This window comes from Myotis nattereri (genome assembly GCF_964212035.1).
Source record: "Myotis nattereri genome assembly, chromosome: 3".
NCBI classification, from domain to species: domain Eukaryota; kingdom Metazoa; phylum Chordata; class Mammalia; order Chiroptera; family Vespertilionidae; genus Myotis; species Myotis nattereri.
Window position 1 is genome coordinate 29,939,353 of NC_138077.1, and position 19,358 is coordinate 29,958,710.

At 40.1% G+C, this 19,358-nt stretch overlaps 1 protein-coding gene across 1 annotated transcript in view; it reads left to right on the forward strand.

Moving 5' to 3' along the window:
* LOC308515321 (uncharacterized protein) overlaps positions 1-19,358 on the forward strand; it is a gene marked incomplete at its 5' end in the record, with an annotated part of 608,185 nt that overhangs the window by 499,164 nt on the left and 89,663 nt on the right. Inside the window, 5 exons of the mRNA XM_081085959.1 lie at positions 1,321-1,515; positions 3,743-3,874; positions 8,728-8,907; positions 13,179-13,313; positions 17,586-17,717. Coding sequence (XP_080942085.1) covers positions 1,321-1,515; positions 3,743-3,874; positions 8,728-8,907; positions 13,179-13,313; positions 17,586-17,717 — 774 coding nt within the window. The remainder of the gene's footprint in view (positions 1-1,320; positions 1,516-3,742; positions 3,875-8,727; positions 8,908-13,178; positions 13,314-17,585; positions 17,718-19,358) is intronic.

Genomic DNA, 19,358 nt, shown 5'->3' on the forward strand with positions numbered 1-19,358 from the left:
TCAGAAAAAAATACTGTTTCTTTGCTTAAAGAAGCAAATTCCTGAATTATGTTGAGGATGATAGGTATGTTTTTGTTTTTTTTCATATAGACACCAAGCTCCTCAGCCTTGCAATGTAGGTAACAGCAAAGAAAACACAGTTATGGTATCTATATATTCTAAACACAGTACAATATATTACCATTTACCATATTTAATCCAATTAACAGGAGCCAAGAAATTTGAATTTCATCGACCATCTGCTCTTAAGCAAAGTCAGCCAAAAGATAATTGTATGGTGTGAATATACATACTTGGGTACATGCATCCAAATTGAAAAGGTATCATAATCTGAGGCAAAGCTTAGAAACCCAGCTTCAACAGTAAACTTTTACTATTGTGAACACATTGACCAAAGTCTAGGCTCAGATATGGACAGTCACATGAAATTAAAGCTTAGAGTTCTTCCATCTCTAAAATTCTCCATAAACCTTGTACAGAATTATGCATGGAATAAATGCTTCATTATAGAGATGGAATAATTTAAGAATGAATGAAAATTATACAAAATGGTGTACAGCCTGAGACCATTGAATTTATTTTGTTTTAAATTCCTCATCAAAACCTCATGAACAAGGTCTTAGAAACACCTTGTCTGTGTAGATGAACTACAATAAACTTGAGTGAAAGAAAAAAATTGGCAGGATATACTTGAGAAAGTGTCCAAGGCTAAGCTTTCTATAGGATAGTACATTGTCATGAATTAATAAAGGTGACAACAGGAACACAAATATGCCCATGACTTCACAATGTCTATTTTATCTCTCAGTGTCTAAAAGCAGACATTGTTTAAATGTTCCTAGATGTGGACGAGTGTCTGGATACCAGCATAGTCTGTGATCAAGTATGTATTAACTCTGTGGGATCATACCACTGTACTTGTGAGGAAGGCTACAGAATTGGAAGTGATGGAAAAACTTGCATCTGTAAGTCACTGTGAAGAATCTCATGTGTCTCTTCTAAACTACTTCCACCCTCATTTTCTTCTTCAGGAACAATGGAGACCACATATTCCTTCACTCAACCGGTCCTCCCCTTTCCTCACAGACTGAGATCTTTCCCTTTTGTTCTCTCTGCTGCAGTGTCAGCTTTGTGATAGCTGCGTCTCACCCTCATTTACAAGAGACTTTTTGAAATGGCCTCAAAGAGTTCTCCCTTTCAGTAGCCCCCTGCCTTGGCTGTCTAGTTCAAACTCTCTCATTTCTCTCATCCACCCTTGCTTGTTTTTTTCCTTCTTTTAACCAGCATGTTGAATCCAGCCATTTTCCTGTGTGGTCTTAGCTTTAGATGATGATGAGCTAGAGGAACGAGAAGAGGAATTAGAAGTTGTGAGGTTCGCAGGCCTTCTGTTCAAGAGCCCGTCTAGACTGCTTCATTATGTTGCTCCCTCTCTGCCTCCCACCTACCAAGATGAAGAAGATGAGGACAAAGTGGGAAAAGATATTCGAGGAGAACTAGCTCTATTGCCCAAAGTTGGTGAGTAAAAGAATTTATCTCCATGCAGTCACCTCTTTTTTTATTATTATTAGAGAATTCATGTAAATTATTTTATAAACAATTTCATTATCCATACTTAATGCCACCAAATATTTTAACATTTTAACGGGATGTTAGAAGAAAAGTGGGGCCAAAATCACTTCTGAGCTTCCTAGAAAACCCATTATCTTTTGTCGTCCTTCCCTTTCACAATAAAGGGTTGCTATATAGCAGTGGTTCTCAACCTTCCTAATGCCATGACCCTTTAATACAGTTCCTCATGTTGTGGTGACCCCCAATTTCATTGTTACAAATTGAACATGATTAAAGCATGGTGATTAATCACAAAAACAATATGTAATATTATATGTGTTTTCTGATGGTCTTAGGCGACCCCTGTGAAAGGGTCGTTTGACCCCCAAAGGGGTCGCAACCCACAGGTTGAGAGCTGCTGCTATCTAGGTGTGTGTAGAGGTGTGGGTACATGGTGTTGGGGGCTGTTCAAGTGCAATACCGTGAAATGGAGCTGAAAAGTATCTTTAAATTAACATAATGGGGAGGATTGGGACCTTTCAGTTCTGACTATTAAAACTCCATTAGAAGTCGCTTTTATATATTTAAAAACTTACTTTAAATTGCCTTGAAATCTAGATCCTTCCCAGTTTTTAAAACAATGAGAACTAACTGTTTAATATGTTCAAATGGACCAAGAAAGTATCTTAAAATTGTGAACAGTTTTTCTTAGATGCATATATCCACACAACAGAACTCAAGCATCAAATCACTTCGGATCAAAATAAATTAGCATTTCCTCTCTCAAATGTAACAGTTTGCAGCCAGACTGCTGCTTCCTTTTCTTTTCTTTGTCAAACAGAGCTGCTCTTTTTGTTCTCCCTATATTTGCTGTAGTTTAACAGAGCTTGATGATTGCTTCAGGATGTATTCAGTAAAATGGCAGAAATATTTTCATGCTTTGGTGAATCACAATAATAATATTAGTAAATGCATCTGCATAAAAGTAGAAATGCTTTACTGTGTCTTCATTAAACTTCTGATACTTCAATGACTGACCATCTGAATGGAAAGAGTTCAGGGCTACTAAGGCAGCCAGAACTTGAGTGGCCAAGATCTAGAGAGGAGAGACCCAGACAGGTGAAATGGAATAACTGCTGCTTTTCTCCTTGAGCCATTTGCTAATGTGTGGCTGTGCAGGCAGAGAAGTCAGGGAATCTAAAAGGCAGCTGTTAAGAGGGCAAGGAGCTGAGCACAGTTACCAGCAGTATCATGGCGATGGGGAGGTAGAGTCGGCAGGCCAGGATCTGCCAAAGGAGAGATGGCTAGCTCAACATAACAGACATTCAATTGGGATGCCTGAGAGACCCCACTAGAAACAGGGGCAAAACTTGAAACAATCCTTAAAACAACGGAAATCAAATCTCTCCATCCTTATTCATATTAAGGTAATTTCCCTCAAAAAGAGAATGGAAAAACACTTCATGATACACTTATACACTAAATACGATACAGACTTAAAAAAAACAACAACTAAAAACTACTGCAAGTGCAGTATGGGTGAGTCTCACAAACATTACATTGAATGAAAGAAGAGTGACACAATTCTATTTATCTAAAGTTCAAGAAGAGGAAAAGCACCAAACGGCAGAAATATTGATTATTTTATCTGGAATCAATGATAATTTCTCTTCATAATTTTTAAACTTTCTTAAATATTCTAAATATTCTTTTGGGGCTCTATTTCAATAGTATCATTGGAAAATATAAAATAATATCTACCTTAAAATATATTTCTGCCAAAACCGGTTTGGCTCAGTGGATAGAGCGTCGGCCTGCGGACTGAAAGGTCCCAGGTTCAATTCCGGTCAAGGGCATTTACCTGGGTTGCGGGCACATCTCCAGTAGGAGATGTGCAGGAGGAAGCTGGTGGATGTTTCTCTCTCATCGATGTTTCTAACTCTCTATCCCTCTACCTTCCTCTCTGTAAAAAATCAATAAAATATATTTTTTTTAAAAAAAATATATATATATATATATTTCTTTGCCGTTGTCTTTTTCTGGGACTTTAAGAAATATCTTCAAGGATTGAAGGATGTGTGTGTGTGTGTGTGTGTGTTTGTGTGTGTGTGTGTGAAGTGTGAAATTAAATGTTTCATCTCCATTTTCAGTGACGTAGACAGTTTGAACTAACTGAAAATATATCATATTCCAGTCTGTTTAGATCACACCTTTGGACATGATTGCAGTTTGAGCTGTGAGGACTGTATGAACGGAGGCCGGTGCCAGGAGGGACAGAGGGGGTGCTCCTGCCCCACTGGCTGGGGTGGCATTCTTTGTAATGAAAGTGAGTGATACCCGGAAGAATTGGTAAGAGGGTGCTATCTTCTCCTTTACTGTTGCTAGACTACTGGCGATGAGTTCTCCTCTACGTGTGTTCTCCCTAAAATGTTTTAACACGGTAAGCAATTGATATGGGTGAGAAACCGATTTATTTGTTGTGCATAGAGAATGCCTGTGAAGCACTGAGGTTTTAAAGTGAACATGTGATTAAAAGGGAAGATTTTGTGTTCCCTGGAAAACTTGATGTACTGTTTCTTATTTATCCATGGAGCATAAAGGTTAATGAAGGATCCTAACATTCTAGGCCTATTAAAAATCCCTCCATTTAAATAAGTCATTAGGCCCAGACAAGCTATTCCCAATAAACACACACACACAAACAGATTTGTTCTGCAAAGTGTAAGTAATGAGATTGCTTGACTGCTGCTTCTTTTCTTTTGTGTATTATTTTTTCTTTTTTTTTTTTCCTTTCAAAATATGTTAGTACAGCCAATGGCACTTTTAAGTATTTTATATGTCTCTCATGAAAAATATAAAAGATTAAAAATGATACCTATAATAAATGTACTCTTTATATTTTAAATGGAGGTGTGCTTGCAGGTACTAAAACTACCAAGTAATAAAAACAAAATAAAAAACAAAAACTACCAAGTAATAAAAACAAAACTATCTTTGTTTTCTCTTTCTCTTTTTAAATTTACCTTGTAACATTTTTAAGAGAAAGGTTTTCTTAGCCTTTGTGATTAGCTTAGATGATATGAGCAGATTTTTCATTTGAATCCCCAGCATATAGGAAGAAAAAGCACAAATATTGTTTCTATTAGGAGATAGATATGATCTTGAGTCACAACATATGAAGTGGCTTAACCAAGATTACTAACTAGGGTCTTGAAGACCTTCCTTAAGCGTCCCTCTGCTCAAGTGTCTCTTCTGCTAAAAAAAAAACAAAAAACTTTAATAAGAGTGACCCGTTTCCTGATACATAAAGCATATGTTTCTGATCTACTCGCTAGTGACCCTCTAAAATCAGGCCCTTCTCAAATTTTTTGCTTTTGATCTTAATCACAACTCTTTGCTCAGCTTATCATTTCCAAGAAACTAAACCACTCACTACTTATTGCTTTGCACTATCCATTTTTGTGCCTTTTGCTAGACTGCCATTTTTGTCCATTTCTACTTACTGTATGAAGCCTTTTTGATGGCCCCAGTCTAACCTCAACTATTTATATTTCAGTGAATTAAAGTCCCTCTCTCTCTCTCTCTCTCTCTTTCTCTCTCTCTCTCTCTCTCTCTCTCTCTCTCTCTCTCTCTGTTTGATTAGAGACACCAATTCTCCTGTTCCATTTCTTTGACTAGACCCAGTGCTCATTGTCAAGGTCCTACTCATGTTTCTCAAAACTGGAGGCACCTAGTGCATAAATTAACAAATAAAGAAAAGTTGATATTAAAGTATTCAGTTATTTTGACCTGCAACTTGACATTGATCTGCAACTGAATAAAACTAGGATCAATAAATGTTTTGCATGAATAAAAGGAAATAAACATTTTACTTTATATTGTAAGTTTTGTTGGAAAATATGTATCTTCCAAACCCTTCATTTCTAGCATGGCAGCATGAAAAATAAAACTAAAAATCTATCTCAAATACATCAGAATATAGCATGTCTAATATAAAACTAAAATAGAGATATTTAAAAATAAACTTGCTGATAAAATGAAGATAAGATGCCCCCTTCTTTGACTTTAAAAAACTTTGAGAATCTTTTAAGTTTTCACATGGTCCTTCCTGTACAGGAGTCTGTCCCTGAAAGCAGAAGATTTTATATATTTTTTGCTTTTCTTTCTGCATTTCTTAAGAATTCTTTATAGAGATGAAACAGAATATTCCAAATGGGGGAAAAAAATGTTCACTGATTCTTTAACAAAAAATGGTGAGTGAGAACTTTTTTTAAAATCCCTATAAACTGCAATAAATGGATGTGACCAATCATTCATCATCCATATTTTTAAAAGTCCCAGCTGTTCAAATGCTGCAAGGGAAATTTTAAAAAAAGGGCATTCTAAAGAGATCTGGAACGTTAGTTTTCCCACTGAGTAGATCTTCTAGCCCAGCTGTTCTCAACCTGTGGGTTGCGACCCCTTTGGGGGTTGAACAATCCTTTCACAGGGGTTGTCTAAGACCATCGGAAAACACACATATTGTTTTTGTGATTAATCACTATGCTTTAATTATGTTCAATTTGTAACAATGAAAATACATCCTGCATTTCAGATATTTATATTACGATTCATAACAGTAGCAAAATTACAGTTATGAAGTAGCAACGAAAATAATTTCATGGTTGGGGGTCACCACAACATGAGGAACTGTATTAAAGGGTCGCGGCATTAGGAAGGTTGAGAACCACTGTACCTATTCCCTTTATTGGTCTATGATGAAGATATCTGCTTTGAAGTGTTAGGAATTTTCCATGTCATTAGAATGAAACAATTTGAAAATTATCACATTAATTTTAATAGCACCTTTCAGGACTCCATTTCTTTTGAAGAGATTTCATATTGAATGTTTCATTTGTTATTATGACACCCTATCCAGTTGACAGGGAAGATTATTTTCATATGACAAATGAATGGGTTATATATGGAGGGGAGGCTTCATGACTCCTTCCAAATCATCCAGCTATGGTTTGGGGTATGTTTGTTTAAAAATTTGCTCCTCCAGGCCAATTGCTCTGTTTGATGCTAATGAATTACTTAGCATATCTGTGCACTATGTGGTATCATATTCTACTGTGTGGGGTAGTGACAGATAATAGCATGGTTTGCAGATGTTGAGTTGGTGATTTGCTGTAATCTAGATACTGTGCAAGTTATGTAAACTTCCTTAGCTTTCTTTTTCGGGTGGATTTTTTCTACTCATCCCTTCTATTGTCACTGTAAGAATTCAAAGACTTACTACATGTAAATTAGCAATGTACACCTAAACCAATGTTTGTTGACAGTTTTTCTCTCTTATTACTTTTGTTTTCCTCTTTCCTTTTCATAGTAGCCTAGGGCTTGAAAGTAAAGAAAAAAAAGAAGGGCATAAGAAGCAAAGTTTCCATATAAGCATCTGGGATGGTGTGGGTGGGTGAATAGAGGAGGTGATATAAATGTAGTTTTGTAATATGTAGCCTATTATGATAAAATGTCAATTAAAATGGCTACTGACATTTTCTAAACAGCTGTATTTATCCAAGTTAAAATTAAAATAAAGCTACAGACATTTTTCCCAATTTATTATTTTTATTGGGCTACTGAACACTTTCCCCCAAAACAACAAAGCAGTTGTTTGTTTGACTTCATCATTCTTTGATGAAGAATGTAAATTACCTTGGGACCCTCAAGACAGTCTTAGTTGCATTTATTCCTGGTGAAAAATACATGCCATTCTTTTCCTACATTTTCTTTCCATTTTTTTTAATTAGAAGGTGCAGTTTGTTTCTCATTAAAGTTTTTGTAGTTATACAGCAAGGATATCTAAGTTTTGAAAATGTGATGGTTAGAGTTTAAGGAACAAGGTACATTTTGTATGCAAACTTTCTTAGCAGCACCTCAGCAATCATTTTAAGTACCTACATCAGTAATCCTGAGGAATTATTAGGCCATTTAAACTGGGAGCATGCCAGAGACACTTCTCAGGTCTGCAAATTACGAAGATTTTGATTACTTGGTACCCATTCTAATAGGAAGACAAGATTGTTGTGTGTGTGTTTTTTTCCATTTGTATCACAATGAGTATGTTATACTGTGATTGCTCAACTTCTCCATTTCTTTCATAGCTTGTTCCCCCGAGACCAGTGGGGAAGAATGTGGAAGCGTCTGCCATTGTCAGAATGGAGGCACCTGCGATCCTCTAACTGGGCAGTGCCAGTGCCCCCCAGGGGTGCATGGGAAAACCTGTGAACATGGTAGGACTGTCTGGTGCTGGTCACATGAGACAACTCTTTAAAGTCTTGAGACTTACTTATTTGCTTTTCATAATTAAAAGGAGGAAAGGAGGTGAAAATCAGAGGGAAAAAGGAGAAGAAGGAAAGAGAAGAAATTATGAATGAAAACTTACAAAATGCCACTGAGGCTGTGTGTGGGTTTTTCATAGAGACCAGGGGAAAGGCCACATTTTCTACATAGGTTGATAAAGCCAAAAAGTGAACTGCTTTCCCAGGCCCAAGAGCTGAAGGCAGATAGTCAATGAAGATAGTCTTTAGGGATTGCCAGAGATCATGAGGAGTTTATTAGGGTCCCACAGATCATGGAACTGGGGAGATGGAAGCCAAGTTTACTTCACTCTCTTGAGAGTTACATGAAGGCTCCTACTGGCGCCCCAAATATTCATTCCCCGGGATAATCTATATTCATTCATTCAAATTATATAAAATCTTTGCAAGGCACTGGGCCACACATTATGATATGGTAATGTGTGCTTTGTGATCAGAACATGAGGAAAATACAGTCAGTGTGAGCAACTTCTAGAAAAGGTGCACTGCAGCAGAAGCTTGCAAAATGAGGGGCATGAGACAGGGAAAGTGTGAGGGAAGAGCATGTCCAGACTCTGAAGTGGGTAGGAGTGAGGCGCCTTAGAGGAGCCAGGTCAGCGGGTGGAGTAAAAGTCCTTCGGAGAGTAGTAGTGCTGCACGAGGCAGTCGAAGTAGGCTCACAGTCTTGTTAAGTTTGGAGTTTTAACCTGACAGGAGTGTCCAATCATTATATAATTTAGGCAGAGGGTAAATTTTAAAAGTTCTCAGCAGCCTCAGTCCACCCAGACTGGGAACATCTCACCTTTTGCGAGCTCCTTATTTCATGTAACAGCAGCTCTAGCAAGTTTTGCATATGGGTTAATGTGTGCTTTGTTTGTCCTCCCACCTCTAGGATGCCCTAAAGGACTCTTTGGGAAGAACTGCAAAAGGAAATGTAACTGCGCCAACAATGGCCATTGCCACAGGGTGTACGGTGCCTGTGTGTGTGAGCCAGGGCGCTATGGGAGGTTTTGTCATCTGAGTAAGTCACAGGCACTACATTTGCTCTCTGTGTGAAGCAAGGAGGCTCAGAAAAGTACCAAAAATTAGAAAAAGGAAGAGACTAAAACCATAATTTACACACACGCACATATATGTATGTATATGTGACAATTTATGTTCTAGTCTTTGTTTAGACTTCTTATTTTAGAGACTCTAGATTTTGATGAATGAAAGAAAACTATATCTGAATTCTTTACGTGTTTTTCTCATTAGTGTTTACCTTAATTATTGAGAAAGAAATGTTACTAGCTCATTTAGAAGGAGGCTTGGCACTTTGTGGCAGCTGCATATTAAAATGAACAGAAAAAGTCTCCATTATTTCTGGGTTCTAGGGCATAACAATATCATTCCCTAAAATTTCTGCAACAGGCTATTTATTTTGCATTTTGGCCATCAATCATGTTTTGCAAAAGGTGTGAGAACACACAATCACCAATGAGTACTTCAGTCTCTTAAGTAGCTTATAGGATTTCTCCTAATGGGACGTCTCTGGGTGCCCACCATCCCATCTTGTAGCTATGTGCGAGCACCTGCGAGCCTGAAACCTTCTCTATCCTGTTCCTCTACCTGTTCTGTGTGCTCTCCTCTGAAAGTCCTCCCAAGTGGACCTCAGAAATACCATGACCCATCCTCCTTTCTAATAAAGAGGTAATATGCAAGTTGACCATCACTCCAACACACAAGATGGCCGCCCCCATGTGAACACAGGATGGCCGGCAGGGGAGGGCAGTTGTGGGCAATCAGGCCAGCAGGGGAAGACAGTTGGGCAAGAACCAGGCCTGCAGGGGAGGGCAGTTGTGGGCAATCAGGCCAGCAGGGGAGGGCAGTTGGGCAGGAACCAGGCCTGCAGGGGAGGGCAGTTGTGGGCAATCAGACCAGCAAGGGAGGGCAGTTGGGAGGGACCAGCCCTGCAAGGGGGGCAGTTGGGGGTGACCAGGCCACCAAGGGAGGGCAGCTAGGGGCAATTGGGCCGGCAAGGGAGCAGTTAGACATTGACCAGGCTGGCAGGGGAGTGGTTCAGGGTGATCAGGCTGGCAAGCAGAAGTGGTTAGGGCAGGGGTGGGCAAACTTTTTTACTTGAGGGCCACAATGGGTTCTTAAACTGGACTGGAGGGCCGGAACAAAAGCATGGATGGAGTGTTTGTGTGAACTAATATAAATTCAAATAAACATCATTACATAAAAGGGTACGGTCTTTTTTTTTAATAGTTTTATTCATTTCAAACGGGCCGGATCCGGCCCGCGGGCCGTAGTTTGCCCACGCCTGGGTTAGGGCAATCAGATAGGCAGGCAGGCGAGCAGTTGGGAGCCAGCAGTTCTGGATTGTGAGAGGGATCCCAGATTGGAGAGGGTGCAGGCTGGGCTGAGGGACACCCCTCCCCACTGCATGAATTTCATGCAATGAGCCTCTAGTTTCTTAATAACAGAGACCTTCTAGAGTTTTATATTGCATTTTTAGTTGATTATCCATGGATTTTTGTCTATTTTATAAAGGTATGTCCTGAGAAAACAGAGAGTAAATTGTGACTCCAAATAGAGAGCCAGGAAGGCATCATGGAAAGCTAAACCTGGGTAATGAAGAACGGTCTGGCTTGGGTTAGTAATATAGAAGAGAAGGGGAGAAGGCAGGGGTAAATGTGAAAAATGCAGGTGCAGAGGGCATGTTCCAGAACATCATGTACCTCCTAGAATATGCCAAGAGAAGAAAATTCACCTAGAAATAAAGATAACATCATTTCTATTATTGTTTCTCCAGGGCAGCAATTGTCAACCTTTGCATCTAGTGGCATACATAAACTAATTACTAAAATTCTTCAGGACACCAACAAATATTTTTTTTGTTGATGTAACAAAAAATAGGTATAATTTTTATTGGTTTACCAAAAATAATAATAGTAATTACCTACCCTTTTGCTCCAAAGTGAGTTTTTTTAAAAAAAAATCAGGTGCCTATACTTATACCTAGTATATAAGGATTTCTGGTACCAAGAATTAACCAATCAGATGCAACCTTATTTGTGATATGACCAATAAGATGCAATTCTATTCTAGTACCTGTATATTTATAGTTCAAGACTGGGCATTCACATCAGACAGCTGTTGTTGTGTTGGCTGTGTAATTTTTTTTTATTTGACAATCTAAGGGAAAAGAGGTCAGTCCCATGACTAAATAGTCAGGTATTGCATGTCTTAAAAATTCTTGCAGCACACCAGTTGAAAATCGCTGCTCTGGGATAACAGGGTACATCCCATTTTGTAGCAATAACTTTTGAATATCTTATAAGGCAATACTAGGTATTTTGGCAAAAAAACACATTAAAATCATAACTCATCTGGTCAAACATTTGAAGAGCAAATGGTGGTAGTGGTAATAGTAGTTAGCATTTTGAATGTGACCATCTTTCAAAAAGATATGCACATTTCAATTTTTCAATACTTTTGGCTCAGATGTGAGGCCCCATTTATTAATGCCACTTGTCTGGCCCTGAGAAGCTTCAGTTTGAAAACCTATATTAATTTTCTAGAACTGTTGTAATAAAGTGCCACAAACGGAGTGCCTTCACTGACAGATATCTGTTGCCTCACAGTTCTTGAACAAGTCTGGGGTAAAGGTGTTAGCAGGCCATACTTCCTCTGAAGGCACCAGGATCAGTTCCAGACCTCTATCCTAGCTTTCTTCGCTTATGACAGCATAACTCCAGTCTTCACATGGCATCCTCCCTGTATGAGTATCTCTGTGTCCAAATGTCCTCTATGTATAAGGACACCAGCCTTATCAGATTAGAGGCCCATCCTTCAGTATGACCTCATTTTAACGGATTACATCATTAATTATGTAGTTTACAAATAAGGTCACTTTCTGAAGTACTGGGGGTAAGGCCTTCAACATATGAATTTTTGGAGGACATATTTCAATGTATAACACTGAGTAGACAATGGATTGACTAAAGAAGTTTCTTCTCCCACTTGTCCTTTTTTTTTTCTAGTCACATTGCCAGTGATAAGCTCTTGATATACCCACCGGTCACATTTTAAGTACTCCATTGTGCCTGAGCTGTCCACTGAACTACTGTTGTGGATGCTGGGCCCAAAAGAGGAAGGGCATGGAAGTCAATGCAGGGAAGAGTTCTGGGATGAACAAGGAGAGGCCTGCACCAAGGAAGATAATCTCACTGAGAGACCTTGGGGATGGTAGGGCTGGAAAAGGACTCAATACTTAGAAGCCACGGGAAAGATGAACAAGGATTAGTATAATTTATCATCCAAATGAGATAATATTAACAGTGGAAAAGGAGCCCTGTTAATCTGTTCTGCTTTAGAGGTAACCCTGTCCATCCTGGCAGGGACAAGAATCACCCTACATCATAGCATTGTAACCACCACTCTCAATTATCTCTGCTAATAATAGTAGATATTAGAAGATGTTAATTTCCATTCACCAGAAAATCAATTGGCTTATTTTGCTCTTTAAAAGCCTATATAGGCATACAATACAATTACCTTGAGCCTGGAGGGCACTTGAAGGATCTTTTACTTGATAAGTCCCTTGGACATCTGTAAGGGAAAGAAAAAATGGCCAGAGGTGTATTTTGGAAAGGGGATTGAATTACTGTAAGTAACTCCTCAAAGAGAGCCTAAGGGTAGGCTTTCCTGAATGCAAAGGTAGGATTTTCAAGTGATAATTCCTGTGCTATCATTCCATTTGTAAAACCTGATTGCATGGGGAAAATAGTGAAGGGAAGGCAAGCACCATTTGTCAAAGATGTAGCCAAGATAATGCTACTGTCAGGATGAAAGTTCTGTGTTATCTACAGAATGTAAAAGTATTTCTGATTACCATATAATGAAAGGGAAGGGGAACAATGGTGAGGTTCACATCAGTGCTTGTCCATCATCTCCATGCTGTGGCAGGATGAATATGGGGCCTGGCAGGCCTTTGCAGTCCTTGGAGAATTTTAACTATGGGCCCCAATGGAGCACATTGAGAAGCAATTTCTACCAGAAGCCGCAAAGCCTTTTAAGTAGTGCAGGCTTCCCTGTTCACATCCACTTGGCAAAAAGCAAATGAATTGCCTGATTTGAAAGACATTTGTTTCCCTCATTTTTTGTTTTTTTCTTTTGGCAGTTAGGATGATACCCTTGTTTTCCCCATAATCAGGCCCTGCAGAACTACATGCCTGTGCACTAACAATGTGGAAAAAACACCAAGGTGTGGTTTTCAGGTGACAGTTTGCCTCAATTTGCTTGCAGGCTGTCCCAAGGGGGCCTATGGGGCTGGCTGCGCTTCAGAATGTCAGTGTGTGGAGGAGAACACCCTGGAATGCAGCGCCAAAAATGGCAGTTGCACCTGCAAATCTGGTTACCAAGGCAACAGATGCCAGAAAGGTACAATCTGATGCTAAATTTTCTTTCTTCTCTAATAACAATGCTCAGCCTTTGTTCAGCACCATCTGATCATTAATTATTTCATCCGCCAGTGTTCTCAGGAGATGGGTAAGCCTTATTAATCCCCTATTTGCAGGTGAGGAAACTGAGACACAGGGCAATAACCTTATTTAACCTTGCCATCTCAGCCTCTGCTTTAGCTGTCCCCTTAGGAGCTTGGGCAAGGAAGGGAAGAAAGATCACATTGCAGAGAACCTTGTCATAAGAAGATTAAAGCTGGTCAGTCACTTCTTTGAGGTGAACAAATCAACCGAGGGCACTGCTAACTTTCAGAGTAAAAAAAATAATTCTCTTTATATCTAAAGACAGATCATTCAAACAAATTCACCTCAAAATTCTAACCACAGAAACATGTTGGAACATTTAAATCTAGTTATCAGTGTGGTATTTTTGCATATTTCTAAGTATTACATAGTTTTTTTTAAAATAAATATAGAAATATCAAAGTTTATGTACATCCTAATTCCAATTATCAGTAACATATGTTGATATTAGTGTGTCAGTGCATAGAAAATTTGGAAAAGGGTATTCCATGTTGTAGAAGTGGCTGTCTCCACTGTGGTCTCATGGACATCTTCTCCCTGGGTATCTGTAGGGTTCTTCCACTTTATCACCAAGCCTTAGGCCACCTTTTCACTGAACCTCCTCAGTACCACCCTCCTTAAAATTACAACTTGTATGTCTTTTTGAACTCTTATTATTTTTTCCCAAGTGCTTTTTATCTTTAAACATAACATATCCTATAATTATTATTATGTCTAATATTTTTTGCCTGTCTTGCCTGCTAGAAGCTAATCACTACAGGAGAAAGGTAGCTGTTCCTTTTGTTCAACAAAATGTCCCCAAACTCCTAGAACAATCCTGACATCCAGGACTTGGTCAATAAGTGTGCTTTGAACTGAATACATAAAATGAATCTTTAATTTTATGTTTTATAGATATTTTCTCATGGTATCATGTATTCTGCATTAAGCACTTGGTACTGCTTTATTCAGGAGAAATTATCACAGTGAGATGGAACATATAACAAATGAAATGATCATAACTAACAGCAAGGTGAACTATTTGCCTTTGTCATGATCCAAGAACAATCTTTTTTCCACTTTAATATATTTTTCTTGATTTCAGAGAAGAAGGAAGTGGGAGATAGAAACATCAATAATGAGAACAAATCATCCATCAGCTGCCCCCTGCACGCCCCCCACTGGGGATTGAGCCTGCAACCCAGGCATGTGCCCTAGACTGGGAATGGAACAGTGACCTCCTGGCTTATAGGTTGATGCTCAACTACTGAGCCAAGCCAGCTGGGTAAAGAGCAATGTTTTTTAAAATCTGGAGGACATTTGGTGGTTTTATAACCAGTCAATCAAGGGTCTGAGCTGCCTGTCACTCTTTGAGCCAATTCAACAAGAGACAGTGTTGAATCAATAATGCTGACAGTATGGGAGAGTAGCAGGTCATCCACAAAAATCTGCTCTGTCCCCCACCATAAGCCAGCTGCTTATATTGGGTAAAAAGATGAAGATTATATGGGGAAGTAGGCAAAAGGGCATGGCAAATGGGTAGTTTATAGGTAATGTGGGCTGGATAGTTGCAAAGGCCTGAGGATATGCAAAGGGCTGAGTGCTCTGGTTTCTACAACAAGGTTTTTAATCTTTCCATGATAATAGACAGCTCCAGGATGGGGAGGATGGGCTGCATTTCCAAGTGAGCTCCCAGGTCCTGTGTGCAACTCCCAGCCAGGTTAGAATGTGCCTTCTTTAATCATAACAACACAATCACGGTTAACAGAGCATGATTAATACTACTTACAATTATAGCTGTCCCCCGATATTCTGTTTCTGCCCCTATCAGGTTTGAAAGGAGATAATCACACCTTATAGTCCATTCATAGCAACAGGCCCTGGGTGTGGAGCTGTCTTTGGCCTTTGTGTATCACCAGTGCTCCTTTCATGACCACCTTCTGAGAGTTGCAGGGCCTGTTGGAGGTGACTGAAAGGGAGAACGTACTCTAGGTCTCCCAGATCATCCTGTGGCTATGGAACTGGAGTGTGTACGCAGCAATGTCCATATAGGTTTCCTGGAGCGAGGGCTATTTGGGGAGCTGGCCTGTGACTTTTTAAGCAATGGGGAAAAGTACTTGGGCCAGAACCCTGATGTTACACAAATGTGTTTTCCATGGTGTAAGAGTGGGTCCCAGGCCAAATGTCTCAGCCTCCTTCTGCTTCAGCTGATTTTTAAGGCTAGAGTCAGCCCCTTATTCACAGCCCCACCAGAGAATCCATGGCCTGGAAGGCAATGCATGAGGAGACAATACCATCTACACACACACCTGGGTAAAGTTAATTTATTCCGATAACTTTCTCTTAAAGCAGCTGCTGAATATACTGTATTGGAACATGCTTCTGAGATTCCCACTGTGAAGAAAAATGAGTTGAAAGTATATGCAAATCAGCAAAACAGAGAGGTCACCATAATCTCTCAAAAACATATTATTTTTCAATCAGATAACTTTGTCCAATTCTGATATTTGTGTCTCACCACAAAATGAAATTATGAATCAGACCGGAGTGGGTGAATGGGATCACCATGATTGGCAGCTGAAATCAAGGCAAAAAGAGCTCTCCAAACCGTGGGCATGATGAAAATCAGGCCTGTTTTTCTTTCTCTTTTTCAAGTGCTCCTAGAGTCAGACATGTCTTTAAAAATCTTGACTCCATCCCTGTGTCTCGATTGCAGATGAATAGTTAATTAAAGGCTGCAAATTGTTTCAATGGCACTAATGAACAGTGCTCTCCACAATCAGCACCAGGTCTTACTTAGCCCATCAGTCATGACTTTTAAGAGCAGAAGAGCCAGTATCTACAGGAATCTGTGAAAGAGCAAAAATGAGAGAGAGGGGAAATAAAATGCAGCCGATGTTTTTGTTTTGATTAGTTTGTAGCCCGGGGCATTTTGGACCCCAGCTGCAGGCAGACCTCTGAATGTGGAGGACTTTTGCCCAGCCGACCCTGGAGTCCATCTATGGAGGCTTATTCGACCCTTATATTATTATAATAAGGACAGACTTATGTTACAGTCATTCCACATTGAATGAACTTCAAATTTGAACTCTGGTGTCTCTCAATTAATTGACTTGACAGGTGCTGAGCGGCTAGTTTTGCAGCCTAAGTTTGCTGTAGTGCCGAGAGCCAGAAGATCTGGGTTCGATTCTGACTTTGCTCTTTCTGAGCTGTTTGGCCCAGAGTAAGTCACTTAACCTCTCCCAGCTTCAATTTCCTATTTAAAATGAAGCTAAAGTTGCTCATGTCATATAGTAATTTTTATGCAAATGTGAGCTAATGTATGTAAAGTGCACGGCACAGAGTAAGTGATCAAAAGATAATAGCCAGAAATGGTTTAAACATCCCAGGAAATTTAATAATTCTGTTATTCAGTGAAATGCTGCCCAGGAAAGAAGATACTTCACAGGCTAACTTGGTCTGATGTAACTTCCCACAATTGTGATGTGTTTAGAAAAGTTTCACCATTGTCTCCGTGTTAAAGGAATGCTTTCTACCAGGTTTCTAATTCCAGTGGTTTTGGTGGTAGGATGCAGGCTGAAGCCTCTGTCCGAGCCCTCAGAGGTCCCAGCAGCATCAGCCCTCTTTTTCCAGCTCAAAGGCATTCAACAAAGCAGCACTTTCTCCTCTTTGTACATTGTTTGCTCCTATAAAACACACAAATTAGAAGTCCCTGGGGTGGTTCTTCTGGCTTACAATAGAAGCAAAGTCTAGGAGAAAGGATTCAGGCGACCATTTGGGGACAGTTTCCCAAGCATCGCTCCTCCTAAGCTTCCTTTACAAATTACATCTCATTTTCAGGTTTTGTTCTGTGCAACTGCCTCCAAAGACATATATCAAAATCGCTTCCATTGTCACTGTCTGAAAAACCACATTTTCAGCAAAAACACAATCTCTGTATCTGTGTTTCCAACGTGACAGATACAGCATCATGTTGGTTTCTTCAAGGAATATTTTTGGAAGTGCTAGAAATCCTTGGAGGCTACTCAAATGTTCCTTTGTTTGCAGCCCAGGGGTACACACATGCACTCACTCACACACATACACACGCGCGCGCACACACACACCACTTTTCCAACTCACTTACCTGGGACCATCTTGATTTATTACAAGTCTTAGCTCCTTTCTTTCTGTCTTTTTACTTTACAAGCCTGCCCTGATGGACTCTGGGGACCAGAGTGCGAGGTCTCCTGTGCACCCTGTGAGAATGGAGGTCAATGTAACAAAAAAACTGGAAATTGTGACTGTCCTCCTGGTTACACAGGAAAAGACTGCACCACACGTAAGTCATTAATCTAGAAAAGATAACCAACAAATCAATAAAGTTGTTAGCTTTATAAATGCTTTTTTTCTAACTGATCTATGAGGTGTTTTGTTAGGGCACATCTTTCAATTATCTATTGTTGCATAACAAACCATTCAAATATTTTGTGGCTTAAAATTATGATTTATTATTTCTTTTGATCCTGTGGGTTGATGAGATGCTTCTCCTGCCGGTCTTACTTGGAGTCACTGGTGGTTACTTCCAGTTAGTAAATTATCTGGGAAATGGGATTGAGTGGCCTTCTCAGTCAGGGGACCTAGCCTTTCCCGTATATAGCATTTCCATAAGGTTAGCTTGGGCTTCCTCATAGCATGGCAATCTCAAAACAAGAGTCCAAGGAGGAGTGCCCCAAAGTGTCAAAGTGGACACCATAATGTGTCAGAAGCTTAGCTTCAGAAGCCACACATCATCATTTCTGCCACATTCTATTGGTTAAAACAAATCAGAAGGCCAGATTCTACCTCTGATCAGAGTAGTAGTAAAATCGCATTGCAGAAGATCTGCTAGCTGGGAGATAGGGTTGCTGCCATCTTTGCAACCAAGTTATCACACTATTTGGAGTTATGCTGAGATGAGAGGCACTCTAAAGAATCTGTTAGCCCTAGCTGGTTTGGCTCAGTGGATAGAGCGTTGGCCTTCGGACTCAAGAGTCCCAGGTTTAATTCTGGTCAAGGGCACCTGCTTGGGTTGCGGGTTTGATTCCCCTGTAAGGGGCATGCAGCCAATAAATGATTCTCTCTCATCTATGTTTCTATCTCTCTCCCTTTCCCTTTCTCTCTGAAATCAATCAGTCAATCAATCTATCTATCTATCTATCTATCTATCTATCTATCTATCTATCCATCCATCTTACCTAATAATAGACAAACATGTAAATTGACCGTACATTCACTATGCTAACCAGCCAATCAGGAGAGTATGCAAATTAACCTAATAAAGATGGTGGTTAATTTGCATACGTACGCTCCATGCGGTGGAGTGAAGCCTGACAGCCCCGGGGCCCACGGAGCAGCGAAAGCGTCATGGCCGCGGGGTCAGCTCTGGCTAGAGCCCAGCCAGAGTGAAGGCCTGGGTGCTGGGTGCCGGAGGAAAACTGGTGCCAGCAGCCAGGGGAAAGGAAGGCCTGTTGCACGAATCTCTTCGTGCAACAGGCCTCTAGTCCTATCTAATAAAAGAGAAACATGGTAATTAGCATACAACCGCTACGCTTCCCACTGGCTAATCAGGGCGATATGCAAATTAACTGCCAGCCAAGATGGCGGCTGGCGGCTGGCAACCAGGCAGCTTGAAACTAACATGAGGCTTGCTTGATTCAGTGATGGAGGACTCCAACGTTCCCCGCCTGTCTTGCCGGCCTCTGAGCCTGCAGTTTGAAACATTGTAACAAATATAGAAGCTAAACAAAACCCCAGAAACCTGCTTTCAGAGAGCTGGGATCTCAGAGCTGGAGTTATACATTGTTTCGATTATAGAACCCAAACACACCAGATACCTGCTTTCAGCAGCAGAAGCCTCAGAGCTGGAGCCAGAGCTAAAGCTGGTCCAGAATAAAATAAAAAATAGAAAAAAAGGAGCAGTTGGGAGCTTCAGCCCTCAGCC